This window comes from Salmo salar, chromosome ssa13 (assembly GCF_905237065.1).
Source record: "Salmo salar chromosome ssa13, Ssal_v3.1, whole genome shotgun sequence".
Classification (NCBI taxonomy): Eukaryota; Metazoa; Chordata; class Actinopteri; order Salmoniformes; family Salmonidae; genus Salmo; species Salmo salar.
In genome coordinates, this window is record NC_059454.1 from 86,482,991 (window position 1) to 86,505,628 (window position 22,638).

The following is a 22,638-nucleotide window of genomic DNA, read 5'->3' on the forward strand; positions in this document are numbered from 1 at the left end:
GATATGATCCTTGACTAGCCTCTCAAAGCACTTCATGATGACAGAAGTGAGTGCTACAGGGCGGTAGTCATTTAGTTCAGTTATCTTTGCCTTCTTGGGTACAGAAACAATGTTAGCCATCTTGAAGCATCTGGGGACAACAGACTGGGATAGGGAGCGATTAAATATGTCCGTAAATACACCAGCCAGCTGGTCTGCGCATGCTCTGAGGACGCGGCTAGGGATGCCGTCTGGGCCAGCAGCCTTGCAAGGGTTAACATGTTTAAATGTTTTTATCACATCAGCCACTGAGAAGGAGGGGGGGGGGCGCAGACTTTGTTAGCGAGCCGCGACGGTGGCACTGTATTTTCCTCAAAGCAGGAAAAGAAGGTGTTTAGTTTGTCTGGAAGCGTGACGTCGGTATCCGTGACGTGGCTGTATTTTGTTTTTGTAGTCCGTGATTTCCTGTAGAAATTAGATGTATTTCTTGTTTGAAACTGAACCAGCCCTTTCTTGGAAATGTTTCCTCTTAATGGAAAGGTTGGGAGTAATATTATCTACAAGTGGAACCCCAAGACTATATCAACAAAAAGGGCAATCCCTGTACCATTAATTTATTAAGTTATTTGGTCTGAAACAAGACTTGTCACCCAAAACACCTCTGTGGCAAAACAGACTCCTGCCAATGATCTTGAATAGCAAAACATTTCAACAGTGGCATGAGAAGTGAATAACGCGTTTAGAACATTGTTATATAGATGGGGTGCTTATGTCATTTAGAACATTGTTATATAGATGGGGTGCTTTTGTCATTTAGAACATTGTTATATAGATGGGGTGCTTTTGTCATTTAGAACATTGTTATATAGATGGGGTGCTTATGTCATTTAGAACATTGTTATATAGATGGGGTGCTTATGTCATTTAGAACATTGTTATATAGATGGGGTGCTTATGTCATTTAGAACATTGTTATATAGATGGGGTGCTTATGTCATTTAGAACATTGTTATATAGATGGGGTGCTTATGTCATTTAGAACATTGTTATATAGATGGGGTGCTTATGTCATTTAGAACATTGTTATATAGATGGGGTGCTTATGTCATTTAGAACATTGTTATATAGATGGGGTGCTTATGTCATTTGAGCTGAAAGAGAAATATACCAGTTATCCAATAATAGTTTATTTTGTTATTTACAGTTAAGAAACTTTCTCAGAAGCAGTCTTGGAGATATTACTTTTCTACATCTATCAAGTATTGAACAACAACTCCATAATAACCATGACTCATATAGATTTATATCCAGAGTGTACTCATTGCTAATGCAACAATGACCAAAACCAGATGTACATAAGTCAAGAGAGCAATGGGAATCTGATTTGAATATTACAATTGATGAGGGGCTATGGTCGGACCTATGCCAAGATAGTGTATCAGTGACTATCAACTCTAGATACAGACTTATACATTACACCTTCCTCCACCAACTCTATCTGACACCTCAGAGGCTACATAGATAAAACCCTGAAATATCAGAAATGTGTTTCAGATGTGGAACAACAGAAGGATTTTTTTGCATTCTACTTGGCAGTGTACTATATTACAAGCCTTCTGGCATGATGTTTGTGATACCTTAATTATGGAGGTCCCTTTCCCACTTGACCCTGAAATATGCCTTCTGGGTAACTTTACAAATGTGAGTTTGAGGAATAACTTCAATATCAAATTGACAGAAATCGCCCTTGCCACTGTAAGAAAATGTGTTGCGTAGACATGGAAATCAGATTCCCCTCTCCCAATTCCAAGATGGCTCTCTGAAATGAATAAGTGTATTCCTATTAAGAAGATGACCTATGCTTTAAGAAATAAATTCAACTACTACTTTGTATGGCAACCCTTCCTGGACTATATGGAAATACTTCCATTGGGGTTGGTGATATGTGCTTGTAGATCGATGTCAATATTCTCTCTCCGTAATGTACTGTTTATATTGCTTTGTGTGTGTGTTGGTCTCTCTTGTCTTTTGTCTTATTTAGTCATTATTAGTATTATTATTATTATTCAAACATTATTTTATTTTTTTGTAATTTGTAATTGTTTTAATAAAAAAAATATTTGGGGGAGGAGTGGGGAGGGCTGAATAAGCTTTTTTTGTAGTACTTACTCTTGCTGTGTTGTATTGTTCGGTTGTTCAATAATTGAAAAATCAAATAAAATAAAATAATTGTTATTATTTTGTCCAACAACATTGTGTTCTTTCTCGCTATAGGCTGTGTTTGCAGATATCTTGTTTCATTCAGTATATATTTGATTGACATGCTCAGTAATTGTCAGGATGTAGTGATCTTCTGTTGGGGTGAATCAAATGAGATTACATCATAGTGTTTGTCATCCCATACTTGTCATTTATTTTGGACTGAGGATCTCCTCTGTAATAATTGGATGGAAGCCTCTTGTTAGATTGTAAGGTACACATTTACTCTTCATATTTATAACTTTTTGTAATGTAGATAGCATTTGTATCATAAAGGTAAGCAACAGCATACTGTATAAACTACATCTATTTGGTTGTTATAATACCTCAATGGAAAAGTACTTGGTGAGAGTCAAGTTGACACAAAGCTGCGGTTCAGAGGTCTTGTCTCAGGCTCTACAGACTATAATGAGTGCCTGTCAGGGTAACTAAAGTTTTGGCTGTCCTCTCCCTTTACGGGCTGGCTGGGATATCAAAGGCCCCGCTGATAAACAAATAAACTCCCAGCACTGCTTTCACCCTTTATTGTCCTGCCCGGTTTTAATGTTGGCCAGGTGCAGAGTTAAGCACAAACTCTAGCATTTTTAAGCCGGCATGCAGCGAGCAAAACATCCACAGAAGCCTGCCTGTTGTTGGTTTCACTCAGCTACAGTATGACCGTACATCCTCAGTACTGCTGAATAAATCCATTCTTATTACATTGTATTTGAGGTAAAAGGAATGAAGTCCATTGGTTACAGTTCTCGTGTAACATTCCTGTCCTGAACTCCAATGTTTTAGAGTAAAGTATGTCATGTAGGTAGTAAGTACCCTGATATCAGTGCAATATCCATATAGAACTGAGACTACTCTATAAACGCTGACACGCGTATACCAGCATATGAGACTCACCTCTGAAGAGTCTAATGATAGTTGGTGGAAGTGGACTATCACCCCAAAGGAATGCAGAGGGGCCATAAAATGAAACTTTTAGCTGGGAGTCATGTGACGGATGGGTAATGTTCATTGTTCACGTTTGGCAAGCCCTAGTCTCTCTTGCACATTTTCCCATAATTTTACAGGTACGTTATTGCCTTAATCAGCGTCACTCATTTATGTAGGGCTTTTGAAACAGTAGTTTGAAGACACGTTTATGGAAGACGGAACTAGTGAAAATGAGCTATTAGTGTCCTGTAATGTATTGGGGCAAAATTCCCTATAACTCTTCACCCAGGCTTTATATAAGCAGGCTCACACAATCTTGTGGAATGCAGACAACCCATGTTTAAACCCAGTCAAGAATAACATTTATTTTCCTGCCCTAAGGTTATTGGTGGACTTTTGGAATTGATGGCTGCTGCTTTCTATTGTCATAAAATGTGCTATTTTCAATGAGTAATCAATACCACATCTCAAGTAGGATCCTCGGCAACGAGCAGCCTGCTCTGCCAAGAGCAGCGTTATGAGCTCAACATAGGATTGTCTACTATCCAACAGACAGAGTCTGCCTGGGTTTGGTTTTCTGCATCTTGTACCCAAGCCTAATGCCTTCCGTCAATGGAATCATGTTTTCACATGGTTTCCCCTGGAGTTGGGCATGCATCTGAAATGTTCATCTCTTGCACACTTTCTCCCTCTCCCATTCTTCCTAGTATCTGTGGAGAGGAACTCTGCTTATCGCGTTGCAGTTTGGTCTAATTTATGTTCCATAAGTGCAGGTCTCATAAATACTCAAAGTGAACAAAGCCAAGTAATTCAATCCTGTGTCAACAAAGGCCAAAAAAAACCAGACAAATCTAATCCCAGTCTGGATATGAAATATAATTTGAAAGAACATAAACTTTGTCTTCTTTTGCACACACTGCCCGTGATTTCCATGAATGTTATGAGATAATATGAACACATTTCGTATATCTTATGGAAGTTCTCATGACTTGCTAATTGAAATGATAAAGACTCCAATGCAAACAACAGTTCTATTTCAATTTTATAACACTTTTCCTTGTATCCTTCACTGACCAACAGAATAGGTTGCCTCTGGGGAACAGTGACAAAAACTCTCACCTCAAAGAAGACAGAGACAATGCTGTCCATCGCACCAAAAGGAGCCAGCAGAATAAACGACTTGATTCAGGTATGGATTCTTTCTTGGAACAACGATTTCATTACATTCAGAGAATGCCTTAAACTTTCATGTTCTAATTTGTTAAATGACTGGACGGATGGGTATACATCAAAGTTTTACCTCCAGGTAAAAGACTCAAGACAGCAGGGATAGAGCAGGCTTGAACCCAGTATGCTGCATGGTTCATGGTGGGCAGTGGTGTAGTGGAAACTATACGCAGGTATACACCGTAACCCTGTTTCTTTTCAGTGTACATTGCGTATATTCACTTCTTAATCCCCACTGATGCGTATCAAAGTAGTGTAGTGGAGTTATAAGCCGTATCAATTAATAAGGCTGATGGAATATATCATAATGTTTAGCTTAAAATGTTGATAAACTATTATTTCTTCACATTTTAAGCGCAGCAAGGAATGTCCACACAGTGGTAGGCCTAAAAGAGAATTCACTAGAACAACATGTTTTCTAGCCAACCTAATTAATTTATATGTCCTAAATCATAGTTTAAGTACACGTTTAAATGTCACATGATAAGAACAACCATCTATCAAGATGAGTCAATGGCTAGCTAACAGTCTAGTCTACTGACAAGCTAGCTAACTAGCTGTTTAGCTGGCTAGCATACCCACAAGCTCGTTTTAATCATATTAACCAGCTAGCTAGCACATTATCTTGTCAAACTGTTAAATTAGTAGCCAGCCAGTTACAAGTGATGTTAAATAACAATATAAGTCTTCTACAAACATTGAGGGTGATTTTCTCTAAACAGTTCATCAGGGAGATCTCCGTTGTAACTAGCTATGCTGTGCTCTATTGGAACAGTTAATACTCAAATTATACATTGTTTTGAAGCTTAAAATCTCCTCTTTCCAGCAGTGTATATAACTTCAAATGTGTTTAGGGGTCAATGTGACTGATTATGATAGAACAAGTCACATATGACTAGCATAATGCCTTTGGCTCCTAGACATTGAAAGAAAGTTGATTTGAAAGCCAAGAGAACAGGAGACTGCATATGAGGAACTGTTTATAAAATATTTATTTCTATGTTTGGTTTTTGGCGTGGCTGTTTTGAACAAAGGTAAGACATGCCTCATAATATGAAGTAAAACATCCAGGTTTCAAACAATTAAGGAACAGGAAAAATATAGTGATGCTAATGATCGGCCTATCATCTTCTGGTAGCCTAGATGGAAAGGCTTTCCCAAAATCCTTCTCAATTAAATGTTAACTAGCTATAAAGTAGCCTATACCTACCTGGCAGAATGATATCATGATTATTTGCATCAATCCAGTGGACATTGGTTTTGTAAACTCCATCTCATGTGCAATACAGAAACACCACTAACCAACAACAGTGCTAGTGCCTGTGCACTTGAATTAAAGGGTAACTACACTCAAAAATCTACATTTCTTAAAAGTGATCTCCTGATGTGGACTTAGAATATCCAATTATGTTGCTTTTCTATTTTTTTTAAATGGTGAGAGCGAAAACCTGAAAACATTTTGAAAAAATATGAAAACTATGAATTTCTGACACAGTTGATAGCTTAATTTATGTATTTCAATAGTAGACCTACTATACCAAGATGAGTGAGAGACCATGCGGTAGGATTTTACAGTGAGGAGGCAACAGCAGTTCTTTACTTTTCTTGCCCGGGTGAGGCTTTTACTAGCAAACAGGAAAATAAGCCACCAAAAACTTTACAATTATTTACAAAAGAAAGTAACAAACTGGAAGTTGCTGGGGATAACTACCCCAAAAAACAGTTGCACTCAAACAACTCCAGCCTTAATAATACCTGTCCACAACCAGTCCCTTGCCTGGCCTAGACAGAAATTACAAGGCTTAAATAGCCTACCTGGAACCTTCACTACGGACCGTACCATTATTAACCAATCATCACTTATCAGTTTCACTATGGACCGTACCATTAACCAATCATCAATTATCAGTTTCAATATGGACCATACCATTATTAAACAATCATCAATTAGCATTCTTTTTCTCTCTCCTTTATTTAACCAGGTAAGCTAATTGAGAACAAGTTCTCATTTACAACTGCGACCTGGCCAAGATAAAGCAAATCAGTGCGACACAAACAACACCACAGAGTTACACATGGAATAAACAAGCGTACAGTCAATAACACAATAGAAAAAAAGAAAGTCTATATACAGTGTGTGCAAATGGCATGACGAGTTAAGGCAATACATAGGCCATAGTAGCGAACTAATTACAGTTTAGCAAATTAACACTGGAGGGATAGATGAGCAGATGATGATGTGCAAGTAGAAATACTGGTGTGCAAAAGAGCAGAAAAGTGGCGGTGCGAGTGAAGGAGGCTTTGTTGCGAAATAGGAAGCCAATTCTCGATTTAATTTTGGATTGGAGATGTTTAATATGAGTCTGGAAGGAGAGTTTACAGTCTAGCCAGTCACCTAGGTATTTGTAGGTGTCCACATATTCTAAGTCAGAACCGTCCAGAGTAGTGATGCTAGTCGAGAGCAGTTGGAGGCCACGGAAGGAGTGTTGTATGGCGTTGAAGCATCTTTAGAGGTTAGTATACAGAATGGTGTCGTCTGCGTAGAGGTGGATCACCCGCAGCAAAAGCGACATCGTTGATATATACAGAGAAAAGAGTCGACCCGAGAATTGAACCCTGTGGTACCACCATAGAGACAGCCAGAGGTCCGGACAACAGGCTCTCTGATTTGACACACTGAACTCTGTCTGAGAAGTAGTTGGTGAACCAGGCGAGGCAGTCATTTGAGAAACCAAGGCTGTTGAGTCTGCCGATAAGAATACGGTGATTGACAGAGTCGAAAGCCTTGGCCTCGAAAGCATGTCGAAAGCATGTTCAAATACAGGCATGAATTCACAATAAACATATTCAGACAATAATCAATATATTACTAAATATATACAGACTTCAGTCAATAGTGTAGGACCCTGCATAAAGCAGGGTAACATTTGTCCTCCCTTGGAATTCAACCACATTACAGATCTCAGTAACACAGGATAAGTAGCGCTCCTGAACACGGCTGTGTTTGACACACCTCCTGATGCAGCAGGAACAAAGGATTCACCTCTTCATTCAACGAGGATTACCGGTATGTTTGCAAACAATTTTTTGCCTTTAACCTAGCGATTACATCACTAAAACATGTGCACTTGAAGCATACTAAGACTGAGTAACACAGCGCTACAAACAAATGGCTGGCGCATCCAAAACCAAATGAATGTTGGCGTGAACTCTAACATGCATTTCTCTCTCATTACAGGTGAACATCGGCAGTACTGAAGGACATGACTAAACACATATTACATTCAATAAATTCATGTGCATTCTCATAAACCCTTAAAGTGTTTCAAATGTCTGGTTACTTATATAAGGCATGTCTTTAGATTGTGAAAGAGATTATTTGGACGATCATCACAATTGGGTTTATCATTTTAGGTCATTCAGAGTACATGTCACTGTTTCTCATGTTTAAAAAATTACACAGGGCGACCTTTCCTTCACTGGGCGGGCCGTTTAGTTGCATTTACAGAGGCTGGATCTATGCACTTTGGGAGGGAGACGTTGTTCCCCACTTCTATGTTGTTGGTATAAAACCAGAATATAAGTAATTACATTTTTGCGGCCGTTCTCCTGATTTCTTGGTTTGAAAGGAGTGAGCACTGGATTTTTGATGTGGTATTCAGTTCAAAGCCTGACATGCATTGCATTGGAACATTTACAATGCAGTAATTTGTTTGGGCGCTCTGTCATTAGAGGGTTTAAGTCTCTCTCTCTCTCTCTTTCCATTGTGGGCTACTGCTGCTGCTTAGATATCAGTTGAAGTGAGTCTACATATTTCAGCTTCACACAATAAGGTTGGTATGATCCTGCCAGAATCAGGATCTGCTGGTGAGGCATTGTTCCTTTCCTCGGATTACCTCCAGTCAGGGGAGGCTGAGGAGATGAATGACATGTGTTTTGGACGCTGCTGCTTTCTGCTCTGAGGATGTATTTACATGTAAATATGGTGCAGGTCCAGTGTTTTCATTGGAGAGGTACTATAGAGAAGAAGTGGTGCTGTGATTCCAGCTGGAGAGCTGCTCTTTTGGCTTAAAGAAAAGATTCACCCATTTTGAATGTTACTGTATTTTTTTCTTATCTCTGAGACAAAATATGCATATCAGAGATGCACAAAAACTACACTGAACAAAAATATAAATGCGACATGTAAAGTGTTGGTCCCATGTTTCATGAGCTGAAATAAAAAATCCCAGAAATGTTCCATATGCACCAAAAGCTTATTTCTCTCAAATTGTGTGCACAAATTTGTTTACATTCCTGTTAGTGAATATTTCTCCTTTGCCAAGATAATCCATCCACTTGACAGGTGTGGCATATCAAGAAGCTGATTAAACAGCATGATCATTACACAGGTGCACTTTGTGCTGGGGACAATAACAGGCCACTTTAAAATGTGCAGTTTTGTCACACAACACAATGCCACGGATGTCTCAAGTTTTGAGGGAGCATGCAATTGGCATGCTGACTGCAGGAATGTCCACCAGAGCTGTTTCCAGATAATTTAATGTTAATTTCTTACCATAAGCTGCCTCCAATGTTGTTTTAGAGAATTTGGCAGTACGTCCAACCGGCCTCACAACTGCAGATCACGTGTAACCACACCAGCCTAGGACCTCCACATCCGGCTTCTTCACCTGTGGAATCATATATCTTTGACATTGTTGCATGTTGCGATTAGATAACATTAAAAATGGGTGACTCTTTCCTTTAATGCTGAGGATCTCCCCTGATGGTCACTGATGAGGTGTCAGTCACCAAGAACATTTAGGGAATAGGATATTAGGAGTTAGAAAGTAGTATGTTAGATTGGTGCCAGGAAAGGTTTCCACTGGTGATAAAGATACACACAAGCACAAAGGTGCTGCATGCCATATGAAGTGTGCGAGAGCACAGAGTATTGCAAGAGAGGTGTTGGCATAGCCCAGAAATGACAGGGTTTTTGGCTGCCTCAGAAATGCCTGCCTGGCCTTGAACTACACGCATTCCCAAGATCAGCATTGAAGAGTGACTCCCCTACAAACATCCAAAGAAAAAGCCTTGGAAAGGGAACAGGTACCGTATGGAAGGAAAGGCCTCTCCAAAAAGCCCCCAAAAGAATGTGACAAGAATAGGCAATATGGAGGGCTACAGCAACTGCAAATGTATATTTTCACTGGACTGAAAATATACCAGACGGTTCGTGTATGATCACACTGCTCAGGCTTAGAACCAGACGAGACGCTTGTGCCGTGAACAAACCTTCTGTGACACCTTATCTGTTTTGATCTCTACCACCTTGGGTTTAGGAGACAAAGCAGGAGGAAGGGAGGGAACCTACTCCTTCTGTACTTCCTCCCTGGGGAGATTTAACAATGTATTGAGGGTGGCATTAATCTTTACAAGCACAAAATGATTGTGAGTTTTCATCTGTCAAAGAGTACGGGGTCAGTGTTGTAACCGGTAGAAGTGGGATCGCTGGGAGACATGCCCTGACACAGACGACTGCTGCTGTTGAAAGGAAGAGCTTTATGTTCACCTGTCATGAAGTTCCTCCTCCTTATCACCTACATCTGTCACTGAATGTATTCACAGAGATGTGTTCACACCGCAAAACCCATCTATCTTCGCTTCACAGTCGAATCTAATCCAGTTTAACAGAATTTTTATTCCAATGTATTTATTCATTCTTTCTGGAGTGTAGAGTTTGTGGTTGCATTGGAAATGGATTGTGAGAGTGAGTCATGAAAGCCTTGTCCTTGTATGCTCTGTGTGCCATAGTGTAAACTGGAACACTCAGCATGGGGACTATCAGAATGACATATGTATACATACATATGTGAGTCTTCAGAGTTTGTTAGCCCTACATATGCTTCGTACACCGGATATGCCTCTTCTCTGTCTCACTGCAAAATGGATTTGTCAGTTTTATAGGGGATATCTTTAAACACAGACAGGTACAGAGTTTCATGGATCTAAGGGGAAAGACTGCAGCCTTACTAAATCAGGGGCTTATTATGTCAAATAATTCTTTGTCTGTTTTGGTGCAGTCATAGTTCTACTGTTATATGGAAGAATGGTGCCAGACGGGATGGCTTCCGTTTTACAGGCTCTTTAACCAATTGTGGTATTTTGTGTGTTTTTTCACATTGTTTCTAATTTATTTTGTGCATAATGTTGACGCTACCGTCCGTCTCTTATGACCGAAAAGAGCTTCTGGATATCAGAACAGAGATTACTCACCTCGAACTGGACAAATATTTTTTCTTTAATGAGTCGGACACAAAGGATACAATGTTGCTCTCAGACAAGGCCCAAATCCTTGTCATTAGTATGAAGAAAATAATGAAATACAGGGGCGGAGATCAGGGTGCCTTGTGAGAATTTGTCAGTGAGTGGGTAACCCGCCTCTAGTATCCATTCTATTAGCCAACGTGCAATCACTGGATGAGCTCAGTTCAAGACTATCCTACCAACTGGACATTAAAAACTGTAGTATCTTATGTTTCACCGAGTCGTGGCTGAACGACGTCATGGATAATATACATTTGCTTGGTTTTCCGTGCATCGGCAGGACAGAACAGCTACGTCTGGTAAGACGAGGGGTGGGGGTGTGTGTCTGTTTGTCAATAACAGTTGGTGCGCTTTATTTAACTAGGCAAGTCAGTTAAGAACAAATTCTTATTTACAATGACGGTTTACCTTGGCCAAACCCTAACCTGGACGAAGCTGGGCCAATTGTGCGCCGCCCTATGGGACTCCCAATCACGGCCGGTTGTGATACAGCCTGGAATCGAACCAGGATCTCTAGTGACGCCTCTAGCATTGAGATGCAGTGGCTTAGACTGCTGCAACACTCAGGGACGCTATTAAGGTAGTCTCGAGGTATTGCTCGCCTGAGGTAGAGTACCTCATGATAAGCTGTAGACCACACTATCTCCCAAAAGAGTTTTCATCTATATTTTTCGTAGCCTTCTATTTACCACCACAAACCGACTCTGGCACTAAGACCGCACTCAACGAGCTGTATAAGGCCATAAGCAAACAAGAAAATGTTCATCCAGAAGTGGCACTCATAGTGGCCGGGCAAACTTAAATCTGTTTTACCTCATTTCTACCAGCATGTCACATGTGCAACCAAAGGAAAAATAAATCTAGACCACCTTTAATCCACACATAAAGACACGTACAAAGCTCTCTCTCGCCCTCTATTTGAAAAAGATTACCATAATTCAATCCTCCTGATTCCTGCTTACAAGTAAAAACTAAAGCAGGAAGCATCAGTGACTCTCTCAAGACGGAAGTTGTCAGATGACGCGGATGAAACGCTACAGGACTGTTTTGCTAGCACAGACGAGAATATGTTGCGGAATTCATCCAATGGCATTAAGGAGCATACCACCTCAGTCACCGGCTTCATCAATAAGTGCGTCGATGACTTCGTCCCCACAGTGACCGTATGTACATATCCCAAACAGAAGCCATGGATTACAGGCAACATCCGCACCGAGCTAAAGGCTAGACACTACTCCGGCTGCTTATAAGAAATCCCGCTATGCCCTCAGACGAACCATCAACCATGCAAAGTGTCTATACAGGACTAAGATTGAATCCTACTACACCGGCTCTGACGCTCATCGGATGTGGCAGGGCTTGCAAACCCAGCTGCGAGCTGCCCAGTGACACAGGCCTACCAGACAGGTTAAATGCCTTTATGCTCGCTTTGAGGCAAGCAACACTGAATCATGCATGATAGCACCAGCTGTTCCGGAAGACTGTGTGATCACGCTCTCCGTAGCTGATGTGAGCAAGACCTTTAAACATGTCAACATTCACAAGGCTGCGGGGCCAGATGGATTACCAGGACGTGTACTCAGAGCATGGTTGGACCAACTGGCAAGTGTCTTCACTGACATTTTCAACCTCTCCCTGACCGAGTCTGTAATACCTACATGCTTCAAGCAGACCACCACAGTCCCTGTGCCCAAGAAAGCGAATGTAACCTGCCTAAATGACTACCGCCCCATAGCCCTTACGTCGGTAGCAATGAAGTGCTTTGAAAGGCTGGTCATGGCTCAAATCAACACCATCTTCCCGGAAACCCTAGACCTACTCCAATTCGCATACCGCCCCAACAGATCCACAGATGATGCAATCTCAATTGCACTCCACACTGGCCTTTCCCACCTGGACAAAAGGAACACCTATGTGAGAATGCTGTTCATTGACCACAGCTCAGCATTCAACACCATAGTGCCCACAAAGCTCCACATTAAGCTAAGGACACTGGGACTAAACACCTCCCTCTGCAACTGGATCCTGGTCTTCCTGACGGGCTGCCCCCAGGTAGTAAGGCTAGGCAACAACACATCTGCCACGCTGATCCTGTGGGGGTGGCAGGTAGCCTAGTGGTTAGAGCGTTGGACTAGTAACCGAAAGGTTGCAAGATTGAATCCCCGAGCTGACAAAGTAAAAATCTGTCATTCTGCCCCTGAACAAGGCAGTTAACCCACGGTTCCTAGGCTGTCATTAAAACTAAGAATTTGTTCCTAATTGACTTGCCTAGTTAAATAAAGGTTCAATAAAATAAATAAAATATAGGTCTTGGATGGCAGGAAGCTTGACCCCAGTGATGTACTGGGCTGCATGCACTACCCTCTGTAGAGCATTACGGTCAGATGCTGAGCAATTGCCATACCAGGCAGTGATGCAACTGGTCAGGATGTTATGAGGATCTGGGGATCCATGCCAAATCTTTTCTCCTGAGTGGGAAAAGGCGTGCCCTCTTCACGACTTTCTTGGTGTGTTTGGACCATGATAGTTTGTTGGTGATGTGGACACCAAAGAACTTGAAACTCTCAACCCGCTCCACTACAGCCCAGTCGATGTGAATGGGGGCGTGTTCGGCCTTCCTTTTCATGTAGTCCACGATCATCTCCTCTGTCTTGCTCACGTTGTTGTCAGTCTCTGACCTCCCTATAGGCTGTCTCATCGTTGTCGGTGATCAGGCCTACCACCGTTGTGTCGTCAACAAACTTAATGATGGTGTTGGAGTCGTGCTTGATCAGGGAGAAAGGAGGAGGACTAAGCATGCACCCCTGAGGGGCCCCCATGTTGAGGATTTTTTTAACTTTGTTTACCTTTATTTAACTAGGCAAGCCAGTTAAGAACAAATTCTTATGTACAATGACGGCCTACCCCGGCCAAACCCGGGCGATGCTGGGCCAATTGTGCGCAGCCCTATGGGACTCCCAATCATGGCCGGATGTGATGCAGCCTGGAGTATACTAGGCGGTGTCAGATAAAGGCCCAAAAGTCATAGACTGTTGTCTCTGTTACCACACGGCAAGCAGTACCGGAGCACTAAGTCTAGGTCCAAAAGGCTCCTTAACAGCTTCTACTCCCAAGCCATAAGACTGCTGCACATACAATATATCATGTGAGGAGAACATATCGTACCTCACAAATCCACCAAGGTCAATTACAAAGACATAACTTTAAAAGTATTCAAGAAACTAAGGCAGTGTCATTTCAATACTGCTTGGTAATGGGCCGCAACTGATCCGGCCTCCTACTGTGAGACCTGTCCAAATTGCAACAATGAAGCTGCTGGCTAACTTCACTCTTTTTAAATCAAATTAGCCAGAGAGACGACAGATTGGCCAATTGGCTCATCTTCTTGTTACACCCCCACCCACCCATCCCCTCTCTGCTTGTGTTAGGTTCCCCTGGGCCACTCCTCTACTCAGACAGCATACCATGACAAGGCCTTTGGCAGGACTGGAAGCACCAGCTCACTGGATTATATAATGATGTTTTTCCCCTTCAAGTAGAGCAGGAGAGAGTAGAGCAAATTTTCAGATGTGACCATTGGCTTACTCATTGTCTAGAATAACAGCTGTTTCTTTTTATAATTCAATTTGATTTAAACATTTCTTGTCCATTACTTTTAAAGACCAAGCAGCCCCGGTCTAAAGGTCTTTCCAAATTAGCTAAAAAGACAGATGATGTTATCGAACAAGCTGAGTATGGTTGAATTAGCAAATGGATATGTGAGTTTAGCTCTACATTACAAGCTTATTCAATTAAGGCTGAGCTTTAATGCAAATAGCGACATTCTCAGGCCTAAGGAATGCATGTTAACAATTTCCCCCACCTGCTTCTTGGCAGGTCTGTCCTTTTATTTTGATTAAAAGAAAAAAGACCATGTATTAGAATCCCCTGCCATGAATCACAGTCTGAGCTCAGGGGTTAGAGCTGCACTGTGCAGGACCGATGCAGTATGAGGTTACACAAAGCAGATCCTATTCCATTTGGACAACTGGTTTGGGCTTCTTGACAGTCATATATTTTAGGTTTACCTTGTGCCTTTTTTATTCGATTTTTGGGGGGAATAGGCATGTTGCCATGTGGTAGTACATGTATGTAATTTCAGTTAGTACAGAAGAAACACAAAGCAGAAATATTTTCTCAAAGTTCTAGCCATTACAAGAGATGAAGAATCCTTGTTTTAAATCAGGTTATTTTGCAGAAGTGGCTTTGAACAGGAATGAACACTCCCAACCCAAAGTGTTTGACACACTGAGTGTTTTCACACATTGACTCCCTCTATGTTCTCCGTTTGATCGCCATAATATCTGGATTCTGTTCCCTCACTGCTAGATTTCAATTCACTAATGACAAAGTGATTGAATGACAGAGAGACTGGTATGTATCTATAATTGAATGTATTGCAATTTGTTTGTTTAACACATGCTAACAAACATCATAGCTAAGTATGCTTTCGGCAGTATGACTTGATGTCTGACATATGCCAGACTGTGCACAGTGCTATGTAGAACAGTGTTTGTCACGTGTATCCAAAATAACAGAGTTTACCCCAGTGCAAATGTTTTGTATTGATTCCAAATGGTAGACCGACCGAGGGACCATCTGTAATCTTTTGACTGTTAACAGTTAACACTAAAGTGTGGGATACAACAGAGTCCTCAGCTGTTGAGCCATGACTGGATGTGTTAATGATGGAAGTCTATCAGCTGGCCCTGGGAGAGGACTTAAAAGAGCCCTCTGCACTATCAAGCCAAAGGAGCTGGTACTGAAGCATTTGCCAAAATAATAATTTCTCTTTCATGTCAGATGCACTTTGCCTTCATAAATATGCAGTTTGCCTTTGCAAGCCATTTCACAGCAGATGTGTTTTTGTAGTACGTGTTGTGAAAATGTGTTTTCAATGTTGGTCCTCTTTGATTCTAATTTGTTCCATTCATTAAAGCATTGTACCACTTTTTTGTCACAATCTGTTTATAGATGGAATATGGGGGATTATTTTCAGAAAATCAATTATCATGAGTGAACGGCCATTAGAGCTGTGTCACACTGGGGACAGCCTTGTTCTCTCTTGTTGTTGTTCTGTTCCCCTGCCTCTCCATAACACATTGACCAGTATTTATTAACCATATCCCCAACCATTACATTCCTGGTGCACCTCTGGAGGCTGTGCTGAGCCATATGCCTAAGTGGGGACAACTCTTGTAAAAACAGCTGAGTAATGAGAATTGTGTGTGTGTGTGTGTGTGTGTGTGTGTGTGTGTGTGTGTGTGTGTGTGTGTGTGTGTGTGTGTGTGTGTGTGTGTGTGTGTGTGTGTGTGTGTGTGTGTGTGTGTGTGTGTGTGTGTGTGTGTAATGGAGCTCATCTGGACCAGGACCTGTCCTTTTTACCAGGATGATGGGAGGAGGACTTGACCTTGCTAGTTGGAATGAGTGGTTATAGCATTGGGCCAGTAACCGAAAGGTCACTGGTTTGAATACAGTAGCCGACAAGGTGAAAACTCTGTTGATGTACCCTTGAGCAAGGCATTTAACCCTAATTTGCTTCAGGGGTGCTGTGCTACTATGGCTGATCCTGTAAAAATCTATCTGGTGTATGTGACAGTAATATATACTGCTCAAAAAAATAAAGGGAACACTTAAACAACACATCCTAGATCTGAATGAAAGAAATAATCTTATTAAATACTTTTTTCTTTACATAGTTGAATGTGCTGACAACAAAATCACACAAAAACAATCAATGGAAATCCAATTTATCAACCCATGGAGGTCTGGATTTGGAGTCACACTCAAAATTAAAGTGGAAAACCACACTACAGGCTGATCCAACTTTGATGTAATGTCCTTAAAACAAGTCAAAATGAGGCTCAGTAGTGTGTGTGGCCTCCGCGTGCCTGTATGACCTCCCTACAACGCCTGGGCATGCTCCTGATGAGGTGGCGGATGGTCTCCTGAGGGATCTCCTCCCAGACCTGGACTAAAGCATTCGCCAACTCCTGGACAGTCTGTGGTGCAACGTGGCGTTGGTGGATGGAGCGAGACATGATGTCCCAGATGTGCTCAATTGGATTCAGGTCTGGGGAACGGGCGGGCCAGTCCATAGCATCAATGCCTTCCTCTTGCAGGAACTGCTGACACACTCCAGCCACATGAGGTCTAGCATTGTCTTGCATTAGGAGGAACCCAGGGCCAACCGCACCAGCATATGGTCTCACAAGGGGTCTGAGGATCTCATCTCGGTACCTAATGGCAGTCAGGCTACCTCTGGCGAGCACATGGAGGGCTGTGCGGCCCCCCAAAGAAATGCCACCCCACACCATGACTGTTCCACCGCCAAACCGGTCATGCTGGAGGATGTTGCAGGCAGCAGAACGTTCTCCACGGTGTCTCCAGACTCTGTCACGTCTGTCATGTGCTCAGTGTGAACCTGCTTTCATCTGTGAAGAGCACAGGGCGCCAGTGGCGAATTTGCCAATCTTGGTGTTCTCTGGCAAATGCCAAACGTCCTGCACGGTGTTGGGCTGTATGCACAACCCCCACCTGTGGACGTCGGGCCCTCATACCACCCTCATGGAGTCTGTTTCTGACCGTTTGAGCAGACACATGCACATTTGTGGCCTGCTGGAGGTCATTTTGCAGGGCTCTGGCAGTGCTCCTCTTGCTCCTCCTTGCACAAAGGCGGAGGTAGCGGTCCTGCTACTGGGTTGTTGCTCTCCTACGGCCTCCTCCACGTCTCCTGATGTACTGGCCTGTCTCCTGGTAGCGCCTCCATGCTCTGGACACTACGCTGACAGACACAGCAAACCTTCTTGCCACAGCTCGCATTGATGTGCCATCCTGGATGAGCTGCACTACCTGAGCCACTTGTGTGGGTTGTAGACTCCGTCTCATGCTACCACTAGAGTGAAAGCACCGCCAGCATTCAAAAGTGACCAAAACATCAGCCAGGAAGCATAGGAACTGAGAAGTGGTCTGTGGTCTCCACCTGCAGAACCACTCCTTTATTGGGGGTGTCTTGCTTATTGCCTATAATTTCCACCTGTTGTCTATTCCATTTGCACAACAGCATGTGAAATTTATTGTCAATCAGTGTTGCTTCCTAAGTGGACAGATTGATTTCACAGAAGTGTGATTGATTTGAAGTTACATTGTGTTGTTTAAGTGTTCCCTTTATTTTTTTGAGCAGTATATATATAGATATATATATATATTTCTTTGTCATCATGTTCTTATTTTCACTTAACAAGAATATGCTTGTTGCTGGGGAAAATGTATGATGGGGAAATGACCACGGTTTCCCCATCAACATGTACCGCTCGTCTATTGTCAAGGCAGGCAGGGTGTGTCCAAGGCTGTGGACATGCTGGCATTTGGTGCCAACATTTTGTGACTGACAACCTGAACATAAAACATACTTATGGCTGCAGAGTAGAAGGGCTTAAGCATTACCGTAACTAGCTATCTACTGGTAACAAAGCTGTCCATGTTGACTGATACAGTATGGCCATGAGAGTAAGCAGAAACACTTGGGATGGAGGGGAGATTGTATTTAAATGTTTGTTATATCTGTACAAATCTCTTGTCAAACTGGATTTGTTCAAGGCACAATGCCATCATAACTATCTTAGACAAGTGTTTATTCGGTTAAGTCAGAAATGGAGACTTCAATGATTCTGTCTCACTCTCCAACCATTGCATGTTTCATCCAAACAGAGCAATGGAGTGTTAACTCATATATTATACACACATTACAATGTGTAAATACACAGAACTCCTCAGTGAAAAGATCAATAATTTTGTTCTTACTCACATATGAATATGGATGCTTTGGTAATTATATAAAAATACAGAGTACAAATAAGTCTTATTCTTTTCTAATCTTTTGAATCTTATATCTGATTGATGATTAATCAACATGGGGTTTGTTTTCCGTACTATCTGTATGCAGAGAGTTTGCTGAAGGCATTTTCATCTATTACAGATGAAAGATCTTAATTTGAGCCAGATTGCTACAGCATAAAAATAATCCTGCAGCAACAGGAAATGTGAAATATTATGTGTATTATAATGAATTGACATTTTTCTTAGGGGTTGATACATTTTGCGTTAAGGCAAATCAAGTATGACATTTTAAAGTGGAAATTACAAACTTAAGAAGCCTTCAGCAACAAAAGAGTGATCAAATTTAAGATTCTATATCTAGCTTTCAATTCCTCTATCCGGTAAAACAGTCTGTTCCTAGACGTCTGCCAATGAAAACAAAGTGAAAAGTGTTGTTATCACTTATCCAACCGATTAGTAAGTTGTTTAATGAGTAATGCTCCCTTTGGCTGTTTTCTGGCTATGACAGATTCCAAGATTCTCTGCTAGGGTTTTAGACAGATTAATTAGTGAGTGGGTGTTGTTGTAGGTGGACAGTTTCCTTTAATATGAGGAGCACTTCTATCTTGTTTATACAATATAGTTTCTGCATGTAAAGTCTTTCACATTTTAGCACAGTTGGGCCTGTGTGCACATTGACAAAAGGAAGGAAGATCCAGTGAATTGGAATGTTTTGGAGTCTGTTTCGTGTGCTCTCAGACTCATCTTTCCATCTTCAATGTAAAGTTATTCACCATTCAGATCCACAGTTAGCCATGCAATACATGTTTACTTTGCACATCAAAGAAACTATTTCACTCATTTGAAATGAAAGTCATCTGGAATAAATACAACATTTAAGCTAGCGTCTTAAGCAAATTGTTCTTCTTACTTTTGGTCTCTTATGTTTTGAGAAAAATATATATATTGCGTGAGAAGACAACCAGAAAACATTAAGAAACAATGGTAATTAAAACAGCAAAATTATGACATTTATTGAGAAAACAACTTCTAAGCCAATTCAAACAGACACACAACAGTGCATTTCACAGGTCTTACAGTGTGATTGACAGTCTTCTTACGTATTTTCACTTTTTTTGCTGTACAGATGTTGTTTATTGAGTTGAACAAGGATGTTAGGATATTATTTTCCAATTGTATAATTGTAGCACTTTGGATGGGTCCATTCATGCAATTCAACTCAAATAAATGACATGTGCTGTGCACTCATTACAGGGAATTTTACTTTCACTGTCCATCCCAGACTCTGATTCGGGTCCAGTAATATCCAAGTCTTGTTGTTTTTGGAGTCCTGACATTAATTACATTGTGCTCAGCAAGTCCCATGCTTGCAGTACCTGGCAGAAAGCTGTGGTTAAGGAAGTTGTTTTCAGGAAACCTTAACACACTTTATACAAAGAAACGGGTCCAAATAGACCACAGAGCACAGCAGTGGGCACAGCGCCACACCATCTCTCACTAATAACAAGTGTTTCAGCTCAGGGCCCTCATGGCTTTCATGGACACAGTGATTGGGATTTTTTAACATCTCTGAAATAAATATTTATGTAACTTTTGGAATGTGAGATTTCCCCAGTTTTGCTTTCTTAAAAGTTGTTCTTATGACTCATGTAACACACAGTGCTCTTAGCTTCTTTTCATTCCATGTCAACATTTGGGAGAGAAGCTTCTCAAGCAATGGTCAACTCAAACTCTCTGTTTGTGTTGTTTGACATAGCCAAAGCTACTGCAACATACAGCAGTATAAACAATGAAAACGACCTTCAGAGACATTTTCCTCAAATCAGTAAAATTCCTGAGTCTTTAAATGATAATTACTCCCAGACCACCTCCTGCTCTAGACATTTCACAAAGGGTTTGGCATTTCAGATGTTTCACTCTTAATGTGTTCCAGATTTTATATCACTTATTAAAGAGAAACATTTTCAAGTGGAAATTACAAACTTTTGTGCATTCACAAAATGTCCAAAATTAGAAAATCTGTTTATGTCTCGAGACATTATCTTGATACATCTACAAGGGTTAGGCATACTGTGTGTCCTCTCAAAACTAAGCCCTCTAATTTCATGAACAGACTATTTTAAAATCATATTTGTCGAGTTTATTGAATTCAAGTCAATAGCACGCTGATTCTTTTCATAGCATTTGGGTTCAGCTTGTGTTAGCCACAAACATCCTCAAACTAACTCCAATCATTTACTCCACATGCTTCTACACTATTATATGACTCATGGGTTATCTGTAATTCTGCAATCCAGACTAGGGGAAAGATGAGATGGAAAACCGTAAATACATAGCTTTGAGAACTGATCAGAAGTGGCATACATCTTGTGCCAGGGGTGGAGTGTTTTAAGCTGTAATGTCCTGCATCTGCATCCCCCTATTCTTGTTTGACTCTCTCTATCTGTATGTTCTCTCTCTTTCACATGGATGGAATCACATCAGAATCACATGGAAACAAACGAAAAGAAAGGAAAAAAGGTACAGTAAAAGAAAAACATTCCTACATCTATCCTTAAAGGAAAGGTTCACCCATTTTGAATGTTATATTGCTTTTGTGTATCTCTGAGTGATGTTCTATCGATTCACTGGGTCAATTCATGTTTTCATGTGTATCTGAGTTATTGGCTTTCAAGCAGGCAGAAATCCGGCCAGTATGATGTAGCACTGTGATATAGTCGCTCTCAATACACTGGAAGTTAATAGGAATCTGACTTTTAGATCGCGAAAATGTTTATCATAAATGTCAGATTTCAATGCTGGCCGATGTCATTACTCGGGAGGATGTCTTCTCTCGAATGAGCCATTGATCATATTTTTGCAATATTCTTACCTCAAGAAATGTTGGATCTAGCACATTTTTCCTATTTCTCTGCCACTCCAGTCCAGGGTACATTGCATGGTGCCGTTGCCAGAGATATTAGAGAAAGGAGATAGGAATCCAAAGAATGAAGGAACATATAACGCCCCACCCAGCAGACTGTCGTTCAATAGCTTTCACGTTGTCATGCTGCGTCACGCGATTGCTAAGCTAATCGTCACGCAATCCCTTTTCAAAGTCAGTGTATATGTCTAGAAACGTTACTATTGTCCTCTAAAGTACGTACTATCACAATATCATAATGTTTCCGACACCGTCTCTTATGACCAAAAAGAGCTTCTGGATATCAGGACAGCGATTACTCACCTCGTACTGGACGAAGATTTTTTTCTTTAACGAGTCTGACGCGAAAGATTTACTTCAGACACCCGACAAGGCCCAAATCCCCGTCATTCGCATGAAGAAGAGACGGAGATATCTGGGATGTGGGTTGGGGTGCCTTGTAAGGATCTGAACAGCGAGTGAGTAATCCCCCTCTACCATCAGTCCTATTAGCCAACGTGCAATCATTGGACAACAAAATGGATGAGCTCTGATCAAGACTATCCTACCACCGGGACATTAAAAACTGTAATATCTTATGTTTCACTGAGTCGTGGCTGAACGACGACATGGATAACATACAGCTGGCTGGGTTTTTGGTCCATCAGCAAGATAGAACAGCTGCCTCCGGTAAGACAAGGGGTGGCGGTCTGTGTCTAAGAGGTAAATAACAGCTGGTGCACAAAATCTAATATTAAGGAAGTCTCGAGGTTTTGCTCACCTGAGGTATAGTATCTCATAATAAGCTGTAGACCACACTATTTACCAACAGAGTTTTCATCTATATTTTTCGTAGCTGTCTATTTACCATCACAAACCGATGCTGGCACTAAGACGGCACTCAACGAGCTGTATAAGGCCATAAGCAAACAAGAAATGCTCATCCAGAGGTGGCGCTCCTAGTGGGCGTGGACTTTAATGCAGGCAAACATAAATCCGTTTTACCTAATTTCTACCAGCATGTCAAATGTGCAACCAGAGGGGGAAAAAACTTTACACCACCTTTACACCACACACAGAGACACGTACAAAGCTCTCCCTCGCCCTCCATTTCGCAAATCTGACCATAAATCTATCCTCCTGATTCCTGCTTACAAGCA

At 41.4% G+C, this 22,638-nt stretch overlaps 1 protein-coding gene across 4 annotated transcripts in view; it reads left to right on the plus strand.

The window, feature by feature from the left end:
* The window catches only part of LOC106567777 (ectodysplasin-A), a 61,038-nt gene that overhangs the window by 34,033 nt on the left and 4,367 nt on the right, over positions 1-22,638 (plus strand). For all 4 annotated transcript variants that reach the window (XM_014137502.2, XM_014137503.2, XM_014137504.2 and 1 more), the window contains exons 2-3: positions 4,243-4,351; positions 21,061-21,096. In XM_014137502.2, coding sequence (XP_013992977.2) covers positions 4,243-4,351; positions 21,061-21,096 — 145 coding nt within the window. The remainder of the gene's footprint in view (positions 1-4,242; positions 4,352-21,060; positions 21,097-22,638) is intronic.